General features: G+C 43.4%; 1 protein-coding gene across 1 annotated transcript; it reads left to right on the top strand.

Moving 5' to 3' along the window:
• The first annotated feature begins 5,341 nt into the window (after nt 1-5,341).
• col2a1a (collagen, type II, alpha 1a) lies at nt 5,342-21,663 on the top strand. The gene is made up of 54 exons (XM_028409343.1): nt 5,342-5,435; nt 6,933-7,139; nt 8,019-8,035; nt 8,126-8,158; nt 8,665-8,697; nt 8,791-8,844; nt 9,159-9,260; nt 9,483-9,560; nt 10,044-10,088; nt 10,253-10,306; nt 10,489-10,542; nt 10,782-10,835; nt 10,932-10,985; nt 11,083-11,136; nt 11,223-11,267; nt 11,353-11,406; nt 11,863-11,907; nt 12,046-12,099; nt 12,287-12,385; nt 12,477-12,521; nt 12,611-12,709; nt 12,808-12,861; nt 12,951-13,058; nt 13,151-13,204; nt 13,309-13,407; nt 13,516-13,569; nt 13,740-13,838; nt 13,954-14,007; nt 14,094-14,147; nt 14,230-14,283; nt 14,472-14,525; nt 14,822-14,866; nt 15,012-15,110; nt 15,456-15,563; nt 15,700-15,753; nt 15,861-15,914; nt 16,019-16,072; nt 16,503-16,556; nt 16,662-16,769; nt 16,873-16,926; nt 17,454-17,507; nt 17,593-17,754; nt 17,848-17,955; nt 18,184-18,291; nt 18,379-18,432; nt 18,528-18,635; nt 18,732-18,785; nt 18,921-19,028; nt 19,114-19,167; nt 19,677-19,784; nt 19,885-20,173; nt 20,663-20,850; nt 20,965-21,207; nt 21,298-21,663. Exons 1-54 carry the CDS (start codon nt 5,342-5,344, stop codon nt 21,442-21,444), a joined length of 4,473 nt encoding a protein of 1,490 aa, XP_028265144.1. The 3' UTR covers nt 21,445-21,663.
• Nucleotides 21,664-23,258: the final 1,595 nt, after the last annotated feature.

Here is a 23,258-nt window from a genome sequence, read left to right on the forward strand (position 1 = left end):
GCGTGGCTGTGACACAGGCTGGGGTCAATGACCAGCAGCTACTGAAATGAAACTGTTTATGTACCGGGTATTGCTGCTATTTTTACTGCTGACTAAAACTTTCAAATTGCTTTCAGTTATACTTTTAGTCTCTTATTAATGAAGTGCTCTTTCTGGAATAATATCACGAAAATGACAAAGATTTTGTGGCTAAAATAAGTTTTATATTTCATCATCAGTCTTGCATTATTTAACAAAAACTAGTTTGGATTACTGGTTACTATCATTACTATATTTGCTTATATATGATTTATGTTTTTGCAGCTTCACTTAAATTATGCACATAATGTCACAGATGGTGCATTTTCATTGTTGTTCAGTTGTTTTTATTATTGCCGTTACAAATGATGATGATAATCAGAAGAAAAACAACATATTTATCCAGGTTTTTGTGCTCTGTTGTCATTATTTTACTTTACTATACTATACTATACTATACACCTGTACGCAGCTATAGTCATTAAATATCAAGTACAAAAAGATGTGTTAATGCCTGGTAAATTTAAATAAGCCGTGAGGAGAGAATCCCTTTTACTGCTGTGAGATAGTGACACCCCATGGTTAGTTTCCCACACTGATACACTGACGTCTTATTTTCTTGTCCTCTAGGTGGCGTCCTCAGTCCAGAACCCCTCTTCTCAGGTCAGTGTCTGCTCTCTAACTGTCTGTTGTTTTGTTGAAGACCCTTCACAGTCATGTGTCTGAGATCCTTCCTCTCAGGAGGGTTTCTTGGCACATTTTCTGTTGCTTCAGACACAATTTATTCTTTTTTTTTTAAGTTTTGAGGCCTGGCTTCCTGTCTTTGATGTCAGCTGCTGTGTGGGATTCTCAGTGAGAAGCATCACAGCACCTAGTCTAAAGCAAGAACACCTTTAGTCTACATTCAGCACTGAACAATGTAGCAGAGTTTTAACGGTCTGATGTTTATCCATGTGTGTATTTATTATGTTTATTTCAGGAGGTGGCGAAGGATCCAGGTGATATCTCACCACACCCATGCACGCCTTCATTCCTGCAGACTGTGTAGTATCACTTTCCCTGCAGACTACAGAAGGTGACATGATATCATATCCATTACCAAATAAAAGGGGCCTCACCAGCTTCTGGTGGTCTCCTCTGTATATCTAGGCATGTGACTTCTCCAAAGGGGTGCATGCTAACCCATGGCCTCACTGCACTACCTATGCCGGTTGTAGCTTCTCTGTTTTCAGGAGAAAATGTTTTCCATTCCTGGGCCAATGAATGCCACCTTTGTCCCTTCATCCTCCATCTTGTGTGAGAAAGCCCCCCTCGCTGCACTCACCGAGCCTGCACAAACTTAACCTCTTCCCCCCTCCACCTCACACAGGAAAAGAAACATACCGGGTCTGGTGCTTTGATTCAGGCTCACTAATCTGGAGGTCTGGATAAAGCCCTGGCTTGGAGGCCACATAGGACAGGCAGTTTTGGGGACTTTAGGAAGGATAAAAGGGGATAGTAGCAGCTGAAATATGGTTGGTGTAGTTGTTTGTTTTAATCAAAAAGAAATAAAACAAATAAAAGTTGCAGGGAACTTAAAAAAGAGAGAGAGAGACAGGACTTTAACTCGTATTATGTAGAGTTTACAAAGGAGGTTGTGTGGTAATGAAGTGGGTAAGATATCACAGCAATTTAATCCTCATTATCAACCTGCTCTGGCCACATTACAACAATAACATTTCCCCACTCTACAGCTGATGCATACTTATTTTTTCCAAATCATCCAAACCCCCCCTCTGGGCTTTGACACACATTCTACTCATGAGTGAACACAACCTCAGAGACAAAGTGTAAATAATTAGATATCAGGTATTGATGGCATGAAATAAGAACAGCACACGGCGTAACAAAGCTCCTTATTAGGGCCTGCTGAATGCCTGTAGAGATTTAATGCATCGTTTAATGCATTGCCCAAATTAAAAGGATAAGGGCCATTATGCTGCTGCCACCCAGGGTGAAAGGAATTCCATCTCTACTCTAAATTGAGTAACACACACACACAGTGACACACAGACACACACAATCATGCTCCCGTCCCATTTTTTCCTGACTGTACCAAATCTTTCTCTCTATCTGTATATAAGCAGCTGCTGAGGAAAAAGTGTTTTTATATGATGTGGAGTTGAACTATTTGCTGTCTACAGTGCCTAAAAGGACCTGTGCAAAGAAATGTATGTTAGCACTACAGTTAAATGAGGTTTGATCTGTCTGAGAAATGTCCCTTTTATGTTTCTCTTAAGACAATTTGTGCAACCGACTTCACAGATTATAGATTAGATTTTGTCCTCCATCATGTAAATGCCTTTTGTATGAATTTTGGCCTGTAAGGATCCTCATGGCTCACAGAGGGGGAAAAAACCTCCTGACTGAAATGCTGACTCCGGTTCTCTCCACTAACCCGGCAACTGGTGGACCTCAGCTAAAAACTTGCACAGGCTACAGGCATGCCTGTCAATCTCACATGCACTTCTTACTTTAATACCAATAGCCTGATAACAAGCTCAATAGGTCATACACATCCCCACAAATACACACATCCACACATACACCAAGTGCCTCAGTGAACATATCAGGGTCTAAGGGTTGGCACATCCTATTGACTTTATATTTAGATATATCAAAGTGGTTGCTTTAAGCCTTCTGATTTACTTCATGGGAAACTATACTTTTTTGGCTTAAACAGTGAAACAAGAGTAAAAGAAGTTGTTTTTGCACAGTTTTTCTCATTCAGCTAACAATGTCAGGTGTGTAAGGAGCATGACGGCATCATGGGGAGCTAGCCCGTCCATTGACTTTTATTGCTTTTAAGTATTTAATTACTCTTTTTCTGGCTTCTTCTCTTTAGTGCATTCTAAATGTCATGTAGCCACAAGCATCTTATCTGCGCTTATTTTATTTATTGCAGCTGAAACCTCCACAGATCTGTGAAGCAGTCTTTTATCTCATTTCAGGGCCTGTTCTGTTCAAACTCCTCCAGGTGGGTGCCAACTACTACCCTCCGTCACCCATTTGTGTGAGTAAGTAGACGCAGTCCACAGCCACCCCTCTGCTACGGTCACTGTGTCGACCGAAACCTAGACACCCTCTAGACCCCTGGAGCCTCTGTGAAGCCATACAGTAGTGAAAGATCAGCCCCTCCATCACCACCCTCCTTCCGTCACTGCCATCTCTTCCCCTTTCCCTACCCTCAAACCAACCCCCCCCCCCCACCTCCTTCCTCCACCTCAACCTCCTTCCCCCTTTTTTCATCCTCCGAGCTTCCACACCCTTCCTCACCCACCAACCCCCATCCTCACCATGCAGCTATCCCACTGCCCTGCCATCTCGCAGCATTCCGCGGGCCGTGCACACAGAGGCCTATTGTGTGTGCCTGGAGACGGCAGAAGGCAGCATACAGTCGGAGCAGCAGAGATGTGTGGAACTGAGCTGGACTCTGGCTGCACGCTGATACAAATCTGTTGCACTGTAACATCATTTTGTAAAAGAAGCTGCTGCACTGATGAATGTCACATGATGGCTGCACAGCTGTGTGCAGCGTTTAGAGGCTTCACAGTCTCAGCATTTGTCTGATAAATGGTGGCAGTGATTCACCAGACTTTATTGGCTGCTTCTTCTGACATGTCTCAACCATTGAATACCTGCGTATGTTAAACATAAACTTGCTTTATTTAACTTAAGGAATTGTTGACTGTCAACAGCAGTAATACACTTTAGAGCCTCTTTCCACAAGAGCTGTCCCTTCATCTTTCTTTACATGACACAGCAACAATGACTTGACCCGACCACAGAGTGGATAGTGTTACTGCAGAATGGCACTGTGTACTCCTGCACTGATTATTGATTCAGCTGTGAAAGTGGCTGTTTAAATTCCTGAAATATTTTCGTTGCTTTCGTCTCATCAGCATTATCCCTGCTTGTTGTGTGCTGTTAAACCTGATTTAACTTTTCAAAAATGGAGAAGCTCCACTAACTTTATAAGTCACAGGAAGGAGGAGATGCTTCTGGGTTAAGACCGGGTAGAGTCAAATCTTTCTTTCCTGTATGTGGAATGAGGGGGGGCTTTCTAGGAGGTCATGACCCTTGAATTACTGTGCCTCTCCTCATGACAAAGACCCCCTTTCAAGCTCACTCACCTGGGCCTATCAGAGACCAGAGAGGTACATGATAAAAATCACACAGACGTTTTATCACCATTCTGGCTACAGTTTCACAATAGATAAGTCTAAAAGGCATACATGTACCATTTTGTCAGGAATTTTGTCACTTCTGAGGAAATTAATCTACAGATCTGAGAACATAACATCTAACTGCGGTTTGCTGCATTTTGCTCCATCTCAGAGAAAGTTTCCTCTCAGTCCAAAGTAGAATTCTCGGGATCTCACAAACGCTCGTTAATTGTCTTTGTCCAAACAGACAAGCCTCTCAGAAAGTGTGACTGTAATGGGAACATGACATAACTGCTGATTGGTTGACTCAACAATTAAAGGTTGTCTTAAACCTGCAGATTAATCCATAATCCCAGAAACAAACAACCCCACTGACCCAGTGCTCTGTTCCCATAAAGTGAGAGTCCAACAGAACAGCACTTCATTAACTCAGAAACATATGCAATTTTATTTACATTAGAGTCCACAATTAGGTTTGTAAATTTCAGTTTTAGTCATGAGAGAGATTAGAAAAATCTGGATATCAAGCAATCCATGAGCTGCAGGTCTGTAGTTTAGCTTTAGACAGAATGACCACCTTTAGCCATTTGGTGTCATTCTAAACCAGCGACCACTGAGATCCTCTAATTTTCTGACACAATGGCATGTGGTGGAGTCAGAGCCTGACCTGTGCCCTGCTGCTTGTAGCTGACTATTTAATGTGAAAGTGAAGGTGCATCTTTTGACCAGGCCAGGCCAAGCAGGTCAAGGGAGGAAGGAGGGCTTGAGTTAAAAAAAAAAAAATCCCTGGGAGAGTAGATGCTGCTGGATTGAGGGGAGGGAGATCGGGTTCGGGTTTCAGCCTGACAGGGGGTCTGGGGGAAGGACTGGTATTTTGGAATATACGAAGATCCATACAAGGCACAGTGGACATAAAACCGCGGTGCTTGGCCTGACGCGGTGGGTGCAGAGTGCCAGCTGGGGCCCCGCGTTGGATTCCACTTAGATTTTGGAGGGGTTGACTGCATGGTGCCATAAGTCTCTGGGATCACACACACTTTAACACAGCACTGACTGAAAGCCGGGTCTTCACGTCCCTTCACTTCTCACCCGAGCTCCTGCATGTCTAATATTTAGACATGTTCAGCTTTGTGGATTCAAGGACTGTTCTGCTACTTGTAGCATCCCAAGTTGTTTTACTATCCCTGGTCAGATGTCAGGAGGAGGATGACCGTAAGTTGTACATTTATTTTTCTACTTTTTACTTGCAAAAATATTTGGATTGTAACTCATTTTTGTTGCCATTTCAGTATCTATTTGTTGTTTCAGAATATGTGTGGAACGAATGCCAGCAAACTGGATTCTGTTTTATGTGTTTGTGCTGTGTGAGTGCTGTGTGTTTAAACTGTCAGGTAAAACGTCTTGCCTGTGAAGACAGTGCACTTCTTTCTGTAGGATAAGTGAGGCTGTCAAGGTGCAGCTGTGTGAGATGGAGGACCAGGTGAACAAGTGCCTGTTTGTCCTCACCTGAGTCCCACTGCTCAACTTTTCCTGCTATGTTTGGTCTCATTGTAGTGCTAGTTTTCAGCATTAAAAAAAAAAAAAGAATAAAATCAAGCTTCAGGACACTGTTTATTTTTTTCTCACTTGATTGAAAAGTGAGTTAATTATTTTTTTAGGGGTTGTAAAATAAACCTTACTCACAGGGTTAGGCTGGAGCACACTCAGGAGTTTTCATGATGTGAAGTGACAGGGTCAGACAGTGCTTGACCTCAGACTAGCAGGCTCAAAGGGTAGCAGGCAGGGAGGAGGAGAGAGGACGGCATGCACAGCAGGCAGCCAACAGATGATGGACATATAGTCTTATTTTTAGTTTAAGTGCTTCCCTTTTTCTTTTCTTTTATTAGCTTTTAGCATTAAGTTTAAGAATATAAACTGATAATGAATTAAACCTGCATGTAACATGCACATGCTGTGTGTCACTTTCACAAAAACAAAGTGTCAGAAGGCCCGGCTATAAGCATTAAACAAATCACCCATTCTTAATTCCCCTAAGTGTGTGCACTGGCGCTTAGCACAGCTATGGGATCCAGATGGAGAAATGTAGAAGGACCCTCTGTTTACTTAAGGCAGCAGCTTGTCAATTGGGCACAGTATCCCTGTAAGAGAGGTTCATTCATACCAGGAGCAGAGCAGGCCTGCAGGTTAAATATACTCAGCCAACGATGTGAAATACCTCAACCAGAGCTTCAGACACATGTTAACTGTGGCTCCTGTTGACATTACATTTTATGTCACTATGAGGTTCTCCATTTGATTTCTTGGGGCTTTTTCTCCTATATTTTATGAGTCCCTCAGTCCATCACACACTGTAATCCTTAAGTAATTACACTAAGGTTATATTCATGTATGATGCTGTTTAAACACTTTTTTTTACACACAGCTGCACAGATTTCAAAGTGTTTTGTTAAATAACCTCTTTCTGCTTCTTCTCTCCAAGCCCCTCCCCTGTACATCTTAACCACTCCTCCTTCGCCATTACTCCTCCCACTTTGCCCTTTGACCCCTTACATCCTCTCATTCCCACTTCCTTCTTGTTTTGTTTTTTTTTAAAACAATATCTCTTATTCCAACTCGTGCAATTACCTTTCTGTGTCTAATTCTCTCTTGACCCGACCTTTGTCCTCTGTGTCCACCTGCCTGTGTGCTGCCCCCTGCTGGTCACCACAGAGGAGGCAGGTGGCTGCATCCAGGACGGCCAGCAGTATAATGATAAGGACGTGTGGAAGCCAGAGCCGTGTCGTATCTGTGTGTGCGACAGCGGAGCGGTTCTGTGCGATGAGATAATCTGCGAGGAGATCAAAGAGTGTGCCAACCCTATCATCCCATCTGGAGAATGCTGTCCCATCTGCCCTGCTGATGCCACTGCCCCCATTGGTTGTAATTTATTTATTCACATACCCATAAATAAATTACTCTTTTTAGCTTGCATGCATCTCGCTTCCTGGTTAACTTTGGAGTGTGGAGGAGCCGCTGATGAGACTGCAGTTTTCAGAGCTGTACCTGCACTAAAAACATTTATTAGTGGCTCTCTGTTCCAAAGTTACCCTCTTATATGTTTTATTTTATGGAGACTAGAAGCAACATCATCAGGATTGTAACTCTCACGATGGAAGTCTTTTTCCATGTGGGATTTGGATCCTGACATGTGTTGCCTGGTCTTCATCTAAATCAACTAAGATAAAGTGTGTTTGCATACTGAGCATAACTCAACAAATAATTTAACCCATTTTTGTTACATTTTGTTAAAACTACACCAATATACAGTATCTATCTATAAAGACTATGCTGTCAAAGAAAGAACACACACCAGTCTATATTTAAGTCAATCTAATCTGAACACATTGAAACCTGAGCCAGCACCTCCTATTTTTGGCTGTTAAAAACAATTTAAAGTTTTGTCGTAACTATAATTAAAAGCATTGTGATATCATATGCACAACTTTTACAGTTTGCCATGCTAAATAATTTGTTCTTGCTTTTATTTTATTTTTTTCCTTCACTGATTAGAACTAAACCTTCATCTCTTAGCCCAAGCTTGCTTCTGCTTAATCTCTCACATCATTAATTTAATCTGGATGGGCTCTTTACCTTTGGGTTTGGTGTTTGATCCCTTTTAGGATCCTTAGAGTTCTTTGCAGGCCTCCTTTCTTCAGAGGAATCACAGAGTAGATTTGAAATCAGTCATGTCTGACTTCAAGGTTTAATGATGGTCTTTTTCCCCCTCTTCTCTCGTCCCTCCACGTGCAACATCAGAGACAATTGGCGCCAAGGTAAAATACTGACACCTGAGCAGTTTTAAGTCTTTTTTTGCAGAGTGAATGTCATAAAAACTCATATAACTTCTTTCTTTTTTCAATCAGGGTCAGAAAGGAGAGCCAGGAGAGATTGCTGATGTAAGTACATAACTGAACTGAGACATAAGAGCCTAAATGTCCAACATTCTGCCCATTCATGCCCTCAACGCTGACCTACATAAAGCATTTTTCTACCCTTAGCAAGGCTTAATAAGCTACTGTTCAACGTGTTTCCTTGAAGAAACACAGCAGTTTCTCACTGATAAGCAATTAAGCACACTGTCATGGACTTTCTATTAAATGAGAAAGAAAAATCCTGCATTCCTGGGGCATAATGAACCCAATCAAATCCTCTTAGATCTTCTCAGCAACTTTGCAGGGAGAGCACATGTCAGGTGAAGAAAAGTCAGCCAAATCGGAGGTTAAGAGGGGGCGAGATTTTTGGAAAAACTTGTCCTGTCAAACGAAATCCTCGTCAGATTTTGTTTTCATGGCTTGATGTCCACCTCCTACAAAGTTGGAATGTTCTCTAATTCAGAAACTGGTACAAAGGAGACTTAATGTGACAAAGAGTCATTAATGAACCCTTTATTGTCTTGGTGCAGGTTGTAGGACCAAAAGGACCACCAGGCCCTATGGTAAATATTAGTCATTTGACATATTTATTCTGCATGTATCCAAACATGATCATTTCTCTGAACTGATTGAGACGCATATATGTGGTTTTACAGGGCCCCCCAGGAGAGCAGGGACCACGTGGAGAAGCTGGCGATAAGGGTGATAAGGTAAGAGACAAATCAGTGTGTCCACAACGGAACTGTAACACACATCCGACTTATATAACGATCTTAGGAGTGAGCCTGAAACAACAGCACCTCAGTCATTATAGACTCAAACCAGCACCCTGTCCTTTGTAATGTCAGTTTGCAGTGTTATTCAGTAACAATCAGATGTATTTCAGTAAAGGTAACAGGTGTAATTCTCAATATAATTTAAAATATGGATGGAAACATGGATTTCTTGATGTATGTGGTGAGCTGAGATTTTCTTTAATGCCTTCAGCTCCTTTAAAGACAACATCTTACTCTCATGTCTTTAGGGAAATCCTGGACCTCGAGGAAGAGATGGTGAGCCTGGCACACCTGGAAACCCCGGACCCGCTGGCCCACCTGGGCCACCTGGACCACCAGGGCTTGGAGGGGTGAGTCTAAGGACGCAGCTCTAAAATGTGGCATCAAAGTCCTCAGATTTAAGTTTAAACTAAAGCACTCAAAAACACAAAACAGTTAAATGCATACTGACTGCTTTAGAAACATACAGTGGAGGGAGCAGGTGAAGATCTGCTTCTGTTGTGGTACTGATATGCATTTGTATCTCAGGCAGATAAAGTTCATGAACTGACTCGTGTCTGTTGTGTTTGCAGAATTTTGCTGCTCAGATGGCTGGAGGTTTTGATGAGAAGGCTGGAGGTGCTCAGATGGGTGTGATGCAGGGACCAATGGTGAGCACAGTTCATCTGCTGCCATGTCAAAACCCCACTATTGACACATAGTCAGCCTCAGAGTTGCTGCCGAAAATAAGACGTGAAAAATAAACTGCTGACATCATTGCGGTGCTGCCACCTTGTGGCCCCGAAGTCTCACTCTCACAGGTTTTTGAACTTATGCTTGCAGAGCTTAACATTGATTGAAGCTTCTGAGTATTTATTACACTGAAGCGTGTTTTAAGAGCCACATTAAATATTGATATAGAAATTCCTATAATTTGATTTTGGTAAATAGTAAATATTTATGAGATTATAAGTTTAAACAATACACTTTTTGTTATTTTCTGTGCTCAAAATGGAGTAAATTCAACTTTCAGCATCTTTTACTGATTTTATTTTAATGTTTTTTTATTTTATTTATACCTGAATATATTTGAATAATTTCCCAAACTATGTGCTAATGCTAGATTAACCTTCTCTGCCTGTGTTTACTTTTAGGGTCCTATGGGTCCCCGTGGTCCCCCTGGACCTACTGGAGCTCCTGTAAGTACATTCATGATGCTGCTAACTCCTTATGTGACTGGGCTTTATAAACAATCAAACAGCTACAGTGGAAATATATCAATAATTGTCCTAATAACTACAAAAATAAATGCTTGCTTTCTCAAGCTAAAATAAATGTTTTGCTTTCTCATTTGCACCTCTAGGGACCACAGGGTTTCCAGGGTGGACCTGGAGAGGCTGGAGAACCCGGTTCAGCTGTAAGTACTCATATCCCAGAATGCATCTGTGTATTTAACAGAACAGCTTCAGGCTGAAAAGACTGAAATCTGTTGTCGTATTAAGGGTTGCTTGTATAACAATAATTGCTCAACTTAGAAGTCTTTCTAAATGTCATGTGTGTAACAAGCAGTGATGATTTCATGTCCTTGCCCTGTGACAGGGACCAATGGGACCTCGTGGACCACCCGGACCTTCTGGAAAACCAGGAAGTGATGTAAGTGTTGGACTCTATGAAACTCATTAATATATAAACACAATTTACTATTTAACTTTTTAAAATCTTCTATTGCACCAGTTTCACCATCCCCAAACTCCCTTATTGTAAACTCATTTACCGACACCAGGGGGCACTGTCTCTCCCAACATCACTGAAGAGAATAATGACTTCACACACTGCAGTTGTGCACACACCTCTTCTAACCAATAATCTTCACAACTCTTGTCTGTTTTCAGGGTGAAGCTGGCAAACCTGGCAAATCTGGTGAGCGTGGATCTGCAGGGCCTCAGGTGAGCTGATAATAGTCAATCTGTGACACACTCCAGGACTGAACCACAGGTAAAGGTCATGAGAAATAAACTTTTCTTTTTTTTTTCTAATTTCAGGGAGCTCGTGGATTCCCTGGAACTCCTGGACTTCCTGGAATCAAAGGACACAGAGTGAGGGCCATCACAAAGCTGCAGCTGCTTCTTCATTACACACAATAGCTGATTGGTGTGTGTGTGTCCTGATGTGTCCTGTCTTGCTTCTCTGTAGGGTCACCCTGGTCTGGATGGAGCTAAGGGAGAGAACGGTGCTGCTGGCGCCAAGGTTGGATCATCTTTTGTGATGCTATCAGTTTGTTTTGTACTGTTGCTTTCAAATAATTTCTGATGATTAACTTCTCTTCCTATCAGGGTGAGGGTGGTGCTCCTGGAGAGAACGGTGCCCCTGGACCCATGGTGAGTACTTGATCAGAGTTTACCAAGAGAATAAAAGAGTTTAAATTAAAGGGACTGAAATAAACTGATGTGTCTTGTGTCACAGGGCCCACGTGGACTGCCAGGCGAGAGAGGACGTCCTGGAGCTGCTGGAGCTGCAGTGAGTAGCAGCTTTAGCATATTGAGATATATCTGTGGATGCTCTCATTCATCCAGGTCATAGTCATTTCCAAGGGTTTAAATTGAGGCAACTGGACTCAAGGATTGTTTTTTTTAGATGTTTCGCCGCTCCCCAAGTGGCTTCTTCAGTTCTGCTACTATTCTGGTTGGGAATCTGAGTTTAATGTGTTCAGGGCCTCTGTGGGTGGATCTTGCAGGAACTCACATGACACAAGATCCCTATAGTTGGTTAATGGTCAGTTAACGACCAGAAACTGTGTCTGGGCCATGTGCAGGACTAGTTCGACGGCCCATCATTAGAGTTTGAATGGGAGTGAAGTCTGCTAGGAAGAGATACAATATATTGTAGTTTTCCTAGTTTTTTGCATTATTTATACTTAAATGGACTCTTCATTATGATGCACAGAGCTGACCATTCTCTCTTCTCTCTCTTTAGGGTGCCCGTGGAAATGATGGCTTGCCCGGTCCTGCTGGTCCTCCTGTACGTTCATCATAGTCCAGGCTTTTTGCTACAGTTCATATATAACATTTCTATATATAACTTTTAAAAAACAGCAACAAAGAAATGACTCTATTAAACTTGGAACACTAACCTGAAGACTTCTTGTGTCCTTTGCAGGGGCCTGTTGGTCCTGCTGGAGCTCCCGGTTTCCCAGGATCCCCAGGAGCCAAGGTTTGTACAGATCACATAATCCTAAACAAATATTGATAATGAGCAGACATATTGTAGAGTTTGTCTGGTATGTTCACTGACACAAGGCTAACTTGTTGGTGTGTTTATATTTTCTTAGAATGAATGTGTATAACTTTGAGTCAGACAGATAATTTACCTGTCCACTGCTGCATGTGTGTCATGTCAGGGAGAGGCTGGTCCTACTGGTGTCCGTGGAGCTGAAGGAGCACAGGGACCCCGTGGAGAGGCTGGCACCCCAGGATCTCCCGGACCTGCTGGAGCATCGGTTAGTTTGTCATCAGCCATCCTGCTCATCCAGACTTTGATTTCCCACAGCAGCAGTTGTCTGACAGTGACTCTTATTCTCTAATGTGCAGGGTAACCCTGGTACTGATGGTATTCCTGGAGCTAAAGGATCAGCTGTAAGTCCACTGTACCTGTCTTATTTGACCTTATATAATTTATATTTTTGGTTTTATTCTGATACTCATTTGTGTCCTTGTGCATGTAGGGTGCTTCTGGTATTGCTGGTGCTCCTGGATTCCCCGGCCCACGTGGCCCACCTGGACCTCAGGGAGCAACTGGACCTCTTGGGCCCAAAGGACAGTCTGTAAGTCAGCTGGGGATAATCTGAAACTATGTGAAACCTTAATACTTGCTCATGTTGTGAGTATTTACGATTTACCATCTTTTCTTAACCATATGTAGGGAGACCCTGGTCTTCCTGGATTCAAAGGTGAAGCTGGACCCAAGGGAGAGCTTGTAAGTTATCCACAACCAATTATGTCATAACCACAAGAAGACTTTTTGTGTATTATAACTTATGTGTACTAAAATCTTAAAATGTCCAGGGCCCTGCTGGTCCTCTAGGTCCTCCTGGCCCTGCAGGAGAAGAAGGAAAGAGAGGTGCCAGAGGAGAGCCTGGAGCTGCTGGACCACTCGGACCCCCAGGAGAGAGAGTAAGTTGGCCCATACTATGATTGGTTCCTTTTCTTTAACAGCAATGTAGGCAGCACAGGCTAATCCAGTGTCTTTCTCTGATTCTTTCTAGGGAGCTCCTGGTAACCGTGGTTTCCCTGGTCAGGATGGTCTTGCTGGTGCTAAGGTGGGTCCTCTGTCAAATGATTTCAGCTGATCAATTATCCTACAACACCTGATCGCTGTGTAACTTATATTTAAAACCACCGCCTTTGGTGTCATCTTCTTCAGGGTGCCCCTGGTGACCGTGGTGTTCCTGGTGCTGGTGGGCCTAAAGGTGCTACTGGAGACCCCGGACGCACCGGAGAGCCTGGCCTCCCCGGAGCCAGAGTGAGTTTTTTGCTCAGCATCAGTGCAGAACTAGCCATTTTTTGCTTGTAATCTCTTAGAGAATACAGACCGATGAGACTGACCTCTAAATGTGTTCACCTTTCACAGGGTCTTACCGGCCGTCCTGGAGATGCTGGTCCTCAGGGCAAAGTTGGACCCGCTGTGAGTACAAAATGAATTACATTTTCATGATTTTATTGCCTTACAATTAATAATTTGTGAAGGTTTGCAGATTTTCCTTCATTATTACAATGACAATAGTAGCATACAGGTCACTACTTGATGTATTTGTGTTTTATTGCTGAGTGTGCTGTGTTTTGTGCCTTTAACAGGGTGCCTCTGGTGAGGACGGTCGTCCCGGCCCACCTGGTCCTCAGGGAGCCCGTGGACAGCCAGGAGTAATGGGATTCCCTGGACCAAAGGGAGCAAATGTACGTGTGTGAAGGTTTTTCACTAGGAATACATCCATGTGCATGAAGAACTGTACACATTGCACCACTGTCATTAACCTTGCAGCACACTGAAGAATTTGATTTCTCTTTACAGGGTGAACCTGGAAAGTCAGGAGAGAAAGGTCTTGTGGGTCGTCCTGGTCTTAGAGTAAGCACTTTTCCTCCATAAATACAACAGGATTCATCATCATTTGTGTGTTCACATGACTTCATGTACACTGTTTCTCTGATCAGGGTCTGCCTGGAAAAGATGGTGAGACTGGTGCTGCTGGACCTTCTGGCCCTGCTGTGAGTATTTCAGTTTGAATACATGTTGTGAGATACTATTCACACTGTTTGACTGATCACATGTTTGGATCTATCATTTTAGGGCCCTGCTGGAGAGAGAGGAGAGCAAGGATCACCTGGACCTTCTGGCTTCCAAGTGAGTTTCTTTTCTAATCAAACCCCTCAGACACCTGTCAGTAGAACCAACACAAACAAAGAATCCACACGGTTATCAATATTGATTTGCACTGGAGCTGCAATAGTGTACATTGAGCATCCATTGTCTTCCATATTTACTTTATTTCTTTATTCCATATTTACCTTACTAACTGCTTTGTTTAACAGGGTCTGCCTGGACCAACCGGTGCCCCAGGAGAGTCTGGAAAGCCTGGCGATCAGGTGAGCAATTGTTTTGTCCACATATATGTTAAACGTTTCGAAAAACTAAAGTGACTGGTGAGGGTAAAAACATAGGTAAATGAGTGCAACACCAGCAAAACAGGTAAAAATATATCTATGTCTATTTACAATAACAATTAGTGTCAGCCGAATATCACGCTATGCATGCTATACAGGGCTATTCAGTGTAGCAACAAGATGAAGCCACTTAAGTATCCTAGTGCTAATGCTAAATGCTAATCCCAGCAGGGTACTAATCAGAGAATTCTAATAAACTGTGTGGCCTCTCTCTGCAGGGTGTTCCTGGAGAGGGTGGAGCTCCTGGTGCTGTTGGACCTAGAGTAAGTTGCTTTATTTGTCTAATTATTGGAAATTATGACCTTGAATGTTACATATGTTAATTAACATCATCAAAACTTCTTCATCCTCCCTGCTGTCTTGTCCTGTTCCTTTCTTTTGATCCACCATCTTTTTTTTCTCTAACAGGGTGAACGTGGTTTCCCTGGTGAGAGAGGTGGAGCTGGACCTCAGGGTCTGCAGGGACCTCGTGGCCTTCCTGGAACTCCTGGAAGTGATGGACCCAAGGTCGGTGAAGATATTATCACTTAACAAACTGCCTTATAGGCAGATTAATATTTCTTATAACAGCCAATGAAACAAAACCTCATCTACAGCTGTACAAGTCATTGTGTTCTTTTATGGTTGTGAATTCAGAACTAATTTACACCCTCAGTGTCACCATCTGAGTGGACCTCTGAAGTTATAGCTGTTAAGGATTTTCTCAGGATATTTTGGGTGTGAAGTCTCATTACCTGGCAGGCAACAGTGATCAGTGCTGTCAGTAAGACCAGCACCAGTTCAAAGGAAACATGAAGGACTCACCAGTGATCTCCTCTTTCTAATCCATCATGGCTACTTTGTTTTTATCAGGGAGCTATTGGACCAGCTGGTGCTGCTGGATCTCAGGGACCCCCCGGCCTGCAGGGTATGCCAGGAGAGAGAGGAGCTGGTGGTATTCCAGGACCCAAGGGAGACAGAGTGAGTGACAGAATCTTTTTAAAGCGCATGTATCAGTAGTAGATATGTAGCCTGCAGTGCTGTGTCTGCTATCGTACAAACAAATGAAGTGTAGTTTTATGCAGGTTTATACAAAGTTTTTCTTTTTGTCCAACAGGGCGACAATGGACAGAAGGGACCTGAGGGCGCTCCTGGAAAAGATGGTGCTAGAGTGAGTGAACCCTTTTGATCGAACAAACAACCTCAAACAAAAACATTAAGTCACACATGATGTGTTTCATCCTCTTATCTGTCCATCCATGCTCTGTTCCTCCACAGGGTTTGACTGGTCCTATTGGTCCTCCTGGCCCTTCTGGACCCAACGGTGCCAAGGTAAGAACAGCCCTGCATAAGTCCATCTGGACTGGATCATTAAAAGGATGATCTCTAGAATTCATGTTGTTGTTGCTGTGACTGAAAGTTTCTCTTCTATATAGGGTGAGACTGGACCTACTGGCCCAACTGGTGCTCCTGGTACCCGTGGTGCTCCTGTAAGTACATCTTCTTGTGTGTGGGGCAGTAGCTGGTTCCTTCTTTGTAAATATGCTGCTCCATGTTGAATTAGAGGGCACATTACTTTATAGTTATAATATATTCTGCTTTGTGCCAATGATGTACTCGAACCATTGATGATTATTGATGAAGTACTATTTTCAATCAAGTTCCATCTATATCTAAAATAGAACAACATCCTTCAAAGGCATTACAATTATATAAATGTTCGATATCTATACAGTTTAGCATAATACTTATTTTTATTTGCATCCTTTTGTCGAGTATTTTATGTATTTGTTGTTTCATTTTTAAGTTTCATTTTTCTTCTCTTCCCCTTAACATTAATTTTTGACTTCATTTCATGAAATACCAAATTATTGGTAACACAAAGAGGACTCACTGTTCTTCCCTCCTTGTCTCTTGCAGGGTGACCGTGGTGAGATTGGTGCTCCTGGGCCTGCTGGCTTTGCTGGACCTCCTGTAAGTAAAATATAATCTCTCAAATATCTTCCTTGACTATACAAATGAATCATGTATCATCATTTATGGACACACTAATATCACTGTTCTGTTTAATACTTTTAGGGTGCAGATGGTCAGCCTGGTGCCAAGGGAGAGCTTGGTGAGTCTGGACTGAAGGGAGAAGCTGGTGCTCCTGGACCTCAGGGACCATCTGGAGCTCCTGGACCTGTGGTGGGTATTTCTGTGACTTGTATTCATTTCTGGATATAATTACACAGTTCTGCAGAAAGGTCACTTCAGTGTGCATGAACGTCATTAATTGTTTGTTTTTCAGGGACCTACTGGTGTATCTGGACCTAAAGGAGCCCGTGGTGCTCAGGGCGCTCCTGTAAGTAACTCCTATTTTAGTTGGGAACTAGGAGGAAATTTATTACACAGAAAAAACATCAAGCTGATCTGATCTGAAAAAAACAAGCTGTATGAGCATATCTGCCTGGGTCTTAGGATGGTTTGTCAGATCCACATACAGGATGCAGCATAACAGCCAGACAGACCAACATCACCATAAACACTGACAACACAAACAACACTTATTATTGCTTATCATTGTTATTCTGCTCTGAATAGATATAAATGTATTGATAGCTCCTAATTTTTGATGGTGTAAAGTTTGATGTGATCTCTGTGTGAGAGCACAGTTTCACTTCAAAGAGATCAGATTAACTGTCTGCTGCTGCTTGTTGCTGTGATCAGTCATCACATTTATAGATGATAGAAGATTCATTCAATCATCTCAAATATTTGGAAACATGAAAATAAAACTGGGACACATAGCAATATGCAATAATGTAAAAATATAATTATACATAACTTAACACAAAAGTGGTTAATATATCTAAAACTTGTTTCTGACAGGGTGCCACTGGTTTCCCTGGTGCTGCTGGCAGAGTTGGATCTCCTGGTCCTAATGTGAGTTTTTCATCCACTCCATGAAGACATGAGCCTTTGTGTTATCTGCATTTCTGCTCTTACCCACTCTGCCTTACCATTGCAGGGTAACCCCGGCCCATCCGGTCCTCCTGGGGCTGGTGGTAAAGACGGACCAAAGGGTGCTCGTGGTGACGCTGGTCCCCCCGGAAGACAGGGAGATGCTGGACTCCGTGGACCCGCTGGTGCACAGGGAGAGAAGGGAGAGCCTGGAGAGGATGGACCACCTGTGAGTTTGATTTTTTCATGTTACACTCCGAGTCTGTTTCATTTGTACACTTTTATTTCCAAGCTACTAAACATCATGGCTTTTTCTCTGTAGGGAGCTGATGGGCCTTCAGGTCCTCAGGGTCTGGCTGGATCTCGTGGTATTGTTGGTTTGCCTGGTCAGCGTGGAGAGAGAGGATTCCCTGGTCTGCCTGGACCTTCTGTAAGTGCTTTTACCAACAAATGAATATTAGTTTTTTCCTTGCCTTGGATTGAATAAGGTCTGTGGGAAATCTGATAGACAGCAGATTATTTATTATTTAGGACCAAATCGGATTAATCCTTGGTATCTGTGAATAGAACCTGATACTAACCTGATTCTACTTTTAATTAACTGAAAGTCAGAGGATTTTTGATGTTGATGTAATACAAATATGACTTCTGCTTGTAGGGCGAGCCTGGTAAACAGGGAGGTCCTGGGTCTTCTGGTGACCGTGGACCACCTGGACCTGTTGGGCCACCTGGACTCACTGGCCCTGCTGGAGAGACCGGTAGAGAGGTCAGGACTGAACAGCAACACTGTCAATAATTTCACTATTTTGAACAAGCACATACCTATAATGAATGATATGTTTGTGTGTCTCAGGGAACTCCTGGATCAGATGGACCCCCTGGTAGAGATGGAGCTACTGGAGTCAAGGTGAGACCCTTTAGCCTCTCATTAAAAAAAAACCTAATCTGCTGGTGAGCAGAAACAGTTGTTAACCTGGAGCATCACTTTGTGTTCTCCTGTAGGGAGAGAGAGGTAACACTGGACCTGCTGGTGCCCCCGGAGCTCCCGGTGCCCCTGGTGCCCCTGGACCTGTCGGACCTCTTGGCAAGCAGGGAGACAGAGGAGAGGGTGTAAGTAACACAGCACGCTGTGGGAATCCCAGACACTAGTGTCCTGGGGACTAAGACTTTAAATATGGAAGTATCTTTGCTTTCTTCTGTCTTTAGGGTGCCCAAGGACCTGCAGGACCTTCTGGACCTGCTGGTGCTAGAGGAATGGCCGTGAGTGTCTCCATCTCTTCCTGATATCATATCAATCAGTTTCTTTAGGTTTTAATTGATTTAAAGTGCTATACACATACAGGAAAAAGTCAAAGCAGCTGTTCATTTTAATACAATGACAAACATTTTCTCCAGGGACCCCAAGGACCACGTGGAGACAAAGGAGAGGCTGGAGAGACTGGAGAGAGGGGACAGAAGGGTCACCGTGGCTTCACTGGTCTGCAGGGTCTTCCTGGATCTCCCGTGAGTCTAACAGTTCATCCTTGTAGTGTCACTTTTATCAGTCTCCTCTTGTCTTTCTAACCACTCATCATCCTTGTCCTGACAGGGTCCTGCTGGAGATGCCGGAGCTGCTGGAGCTGCAGGACCAAGTGGTGCCAAGGTGAGAGGGAGAGAAAGTAAAAACCTCTTATTACATTTCTGTGCCGCAGCTTTAACACCCAAGATTTATGATGGTAATGAAGGGCACAGGTTAGTCTCCAATCGCCTGACAAAGACGAGGACAGGAAAGGCTGCGTGCTTTAATTACCCCCGCTGTGATAAGATGGGCAGCCGAGGCAGTTTGTAATTACTCTGTGTGAAGGAAAGTGGCTGACAGACAGAGGGGGGGCATGATTTGTGAAACTCCTCCTGCTGAGATCGAAATGGGCTTCAATATCTATCCTAGATTAGCTAAGCGCTGTGCGTGATAAGAAAAATGAAGGGAAATGTCACCATACAAATAATCTTCAGGCATAATAAGCGGAATGGTTTGAGGATAATAGAGAGGAGCTGCTGCTGCATTTCAATTTCTTTATCAGATTTCTTACATGGTGGATCTAAAGACTAAATAAATAGTTTTACTCTTTGAATATAAAAACTTCAGAAAATAAAGTTTTGTGTTTTCTGTAGGGACCACCTGGACCTACTGGACCTGCTGGCAAAGATGGATCAAACGGACAGCCTGGACCTATTGGACCCCCAGGACCTCGTGGACGCTCTGGAGAAACTGGTCCTGCTGTATGTTGCCTGACCTCATGATAAAATCTCTCCACAGCCGGTTCTCTGTTTCTGTGAGGTCTCTTTATGATTTTATTTTATTTTTTTCCCCCTTCTTCAGGGTCCTCCTGGTAACGCCGGACCCCCTGGTCCTCCTGGTCCACCTGGCCCTGGCATTGACATGTCTGCCTTTGCAGGCCTGGGTCAGACTGAGAAGTCTCCCGATCCTCTCAGGTATATGAGAGCCGACGAGGCCTCCAGCTCTCTGAGGCAACATGACGTTGAGGTCGATTCCACACTCAAGTCCCTCAACAACCAGATTGAGAACCTGCGCAGCCCTGATGGTACCCAGAAGAACCCAGCTCGCACCTGCAGAGACCTGAAACTGTGCCACCCCGAATGGAAGAGTGGTATGTAGATTAAACACATGTCTTAGGTAGACGACACTTTAAAATTGTTATTGTGATCAAATCAAAAAATCTCATTTGTTACATTGGAATCAGTTTAACATTCATGAACAGCGACCTAAAAGCCAGGAGATGTCAGTATGGAGCAGGTGGTGTTCCACAGGGCTCCATACTTGGTCTCTTCTAGGTGAATGTACCCCACTGTGCTACCCATAATGATTATGACATTTCATATCTGTAGCCCTGATACTCATATTATTCCAAACATTAAAGCTAGAATACAGAACTATTATCTCCCCCTTCTGGCTGTGAGAGTATTTACACAAACACTGACACCGTGATGCATAAAAAAACTATTTGGGATGCTTTGTATCAGCTCCAGCACACACCTAGTTACTGTAGCCTCCTCCTTTTCTATGACTGTTCATCAGATGCATGTCCTATTTGCTTTTCAGATATGAGCAATTCAACAGGCTTCTCTCTTCTTTATAGGTGACTACTGGGTTGATCCCAACATTGGCAGCACAGCTGATGCCATCAAGGCCTTCTGTAACATGGAGACTGGAGAGACCTGTGTCTACCCAAGCATCGCCAAGGTACCACAGAAGAACTGGTGGACCAGCAAGAGCAAGGACCGCAAACACATCTGGTTCGGAGAGACCATGAATGGAGGATTCCATGTGAGTGCACAATAACACTAGTACTGATCATTTCTTTGTTTAAACCCATGACAAAGATGCTGAAGCTAACATGCTAACTCCCACCTTTTTTTTTTGTTTTGTCTGAATCAACAGTTCAGCTATGCTCAGGAAGGCCCTGCTGCCAATGCTGCCAGCGTCCAGCTCACTTTCTTGAGGCTTCTGTCTACTGAAGCATCCCAGAACCTCACTTACCACTGCAAGAACAGCATTGCCTACATGGATCAGGCCACAGGAAACCTGAAGAAGTCTTTGCTGCTGCAGGGCTCCAATGATGTGGAGATCCGTGCAGAGGGCAACAGTCGCTTTACTTACAGCGTGTCGGAGGATGGCTGCAAGGTGAGCACAAGACAGATTTGCGTTTAAATTGTGTCAAAATTGTGTTGCATTATAAGACTCTGAACACATTTCTTTGCTGTCACCCGACAGAGACATACAGGCCGATGGGGCAAGACTGTCTTTGAGTACAAAACACAGAAAACCTCCCGTCTGCCAATCGTGGACATTGCTCCTATGGACATCGGAGGAGCAGATCAGGAGTTCGGAGTTGATGTAGGCCCAGTCTGCTTCTTGTAAAGTGGAGTATCACAATGCCCCCCGCCAAAACACAGGAAATAAACAAACTCAGCCATGAAACATCACACACACATTTCCACAGTAAAGAAGACTGGAAATTTTAAAAGAAAATTGATACTTTTTCTCTCACAACGAAGTGCTCTCCATGTTTTTTACTCCCTGGATGTTAGCACTGAAGGGCACCGGCAATATCTGTACACCACACCAGCCTTCTCTGTCAACCCGCTTCCTGAGATCCAGTCATGTTTCCCATGGCCCATCGTTGACGGGAATGAGTCAGAGCCAGGAGGAAGAGGGACCAAGCTAACAAGTTATGGAGAACAGAAACATGACTTGATGTCACTTATTTATTGTCTAACCTGAATGGGCAGAGTTGAGGTAGGACTGGACGGGTTCACTTTGTAAGTAAGACAAGCCCCCCCCCTCTTTTCCACTACAGAACAGCCACACAGCCTCTGTCCCAGTCCTACTCCACCTCCCACCCTGTTTCCCTCCTGACACAGAAATTTTGAATCAGTTTAGACCAAACTAAATATATTCTCAGCAAGTAAAAATCAATTGGGTGCTCCAGGCCTGTCCATCATGAGCAGGAGCTTTACTGTGTATTATAAATCCTTGGTTCTATTGTTGTGAAAGTCTGTGTTTATAAACAACCAGATGGTTTTATATATATTTCCACATTATGTGTGTACATGTGTCTATATGCACACCAACACTTTTTGGAAAGTGAGGTTACATTTGGGATGTATGTTTACCCTTTGACTGCCCATCAGAAGACGAAGGCCATGTTCTCATCCGGGAAAAAAAAAAAAAAATTGGAAATTTGTTTTGCTTCTTTAATAGTTGTCATCCAGATTGTTTAAAGCTACCTCACGCTGAAAAACAAAGTGAAAATCTGAGCTGACCAAAACAGTAGCATTCAGATGGATCTGGGGCTGAACAGCCATCTTTGCTTTCTCTCTCTCTCTTCAGAAGGTGCTATGAGTTCTGTAATTTACATACCCCCCACCACCACCATCACCTGTCCCCTCCCCACCCCTTATTCCCACTAGCCTCACACTACACACACACACTCCACCCTGGAGGAGAAGGGGTGCAGTCAGGTTAAAGAGACAGGGGAGACGGGGGGGGGGGGGGCCCTATCTGGAGCCACAGCTGAACGTGGGAACTCCGAGGACAGTTGCTGAAAAACAAACCAGGGTGGGTTGTCTCTGTGTGTGTGAGGGCGTGTACATTTTTTTAATTAATTTTATTATGATCATTTTTGTTTTTATTTTGTTACACTTCTAATTGATGTAAATTGGAAAATAAAAGGAAAACCGAATTAAGTTGTTGAGTTTTGAATAAAAACATAAATGGTGTGGGGATGTATTCCTTCTTTCAACAGACCCTTCCATGTTTTTTTTGTTCCAACTTTTTATTTCTTGAGTTCAGTTACTCCCTAAACTGAGCGTGTAGTTGTGTGGGTGTGAGTGAGCATGCGTGTGAAAGTTACTGTGATGCTATTTTCATGTGAGGCAATCTGATTACAAAAAGGAACTAGGAGTTCTGTATGGTGCGGTTTCAGGGTGGGGCCGGGCGCAGTTGGCTCCTGTTTGTTTGGACTAATAGGCATAAATAAAAGAACATACTGTTGACTGGAATCACATATTTTGTAGAGCTAGTGATGCACCAAATCATCTGTACTGTGGCCTGCTTCCCCTCCGATCTGTCCCGAGTAATAAAAGCTTGACTTAAGCCTTCACAGTGACAAAATTCTTATTTAAAATAGACCCAAACATAGCAGTTAATTTACTAAAAGTCTGCTTCTGTTT

This window comes from Parambassis ranga, chromosome 7 (assembly GCF_900634625.1).
Source record: "Parambassis ranga chromosome 7, fParRan2.1, whole genome shotgun sequence".
Taxonomy (NCBI): Eukaryota; Metazoa; Chordata; class Actinopteri; family Ambassidae; genus Parambassis; species Parambassis ranga.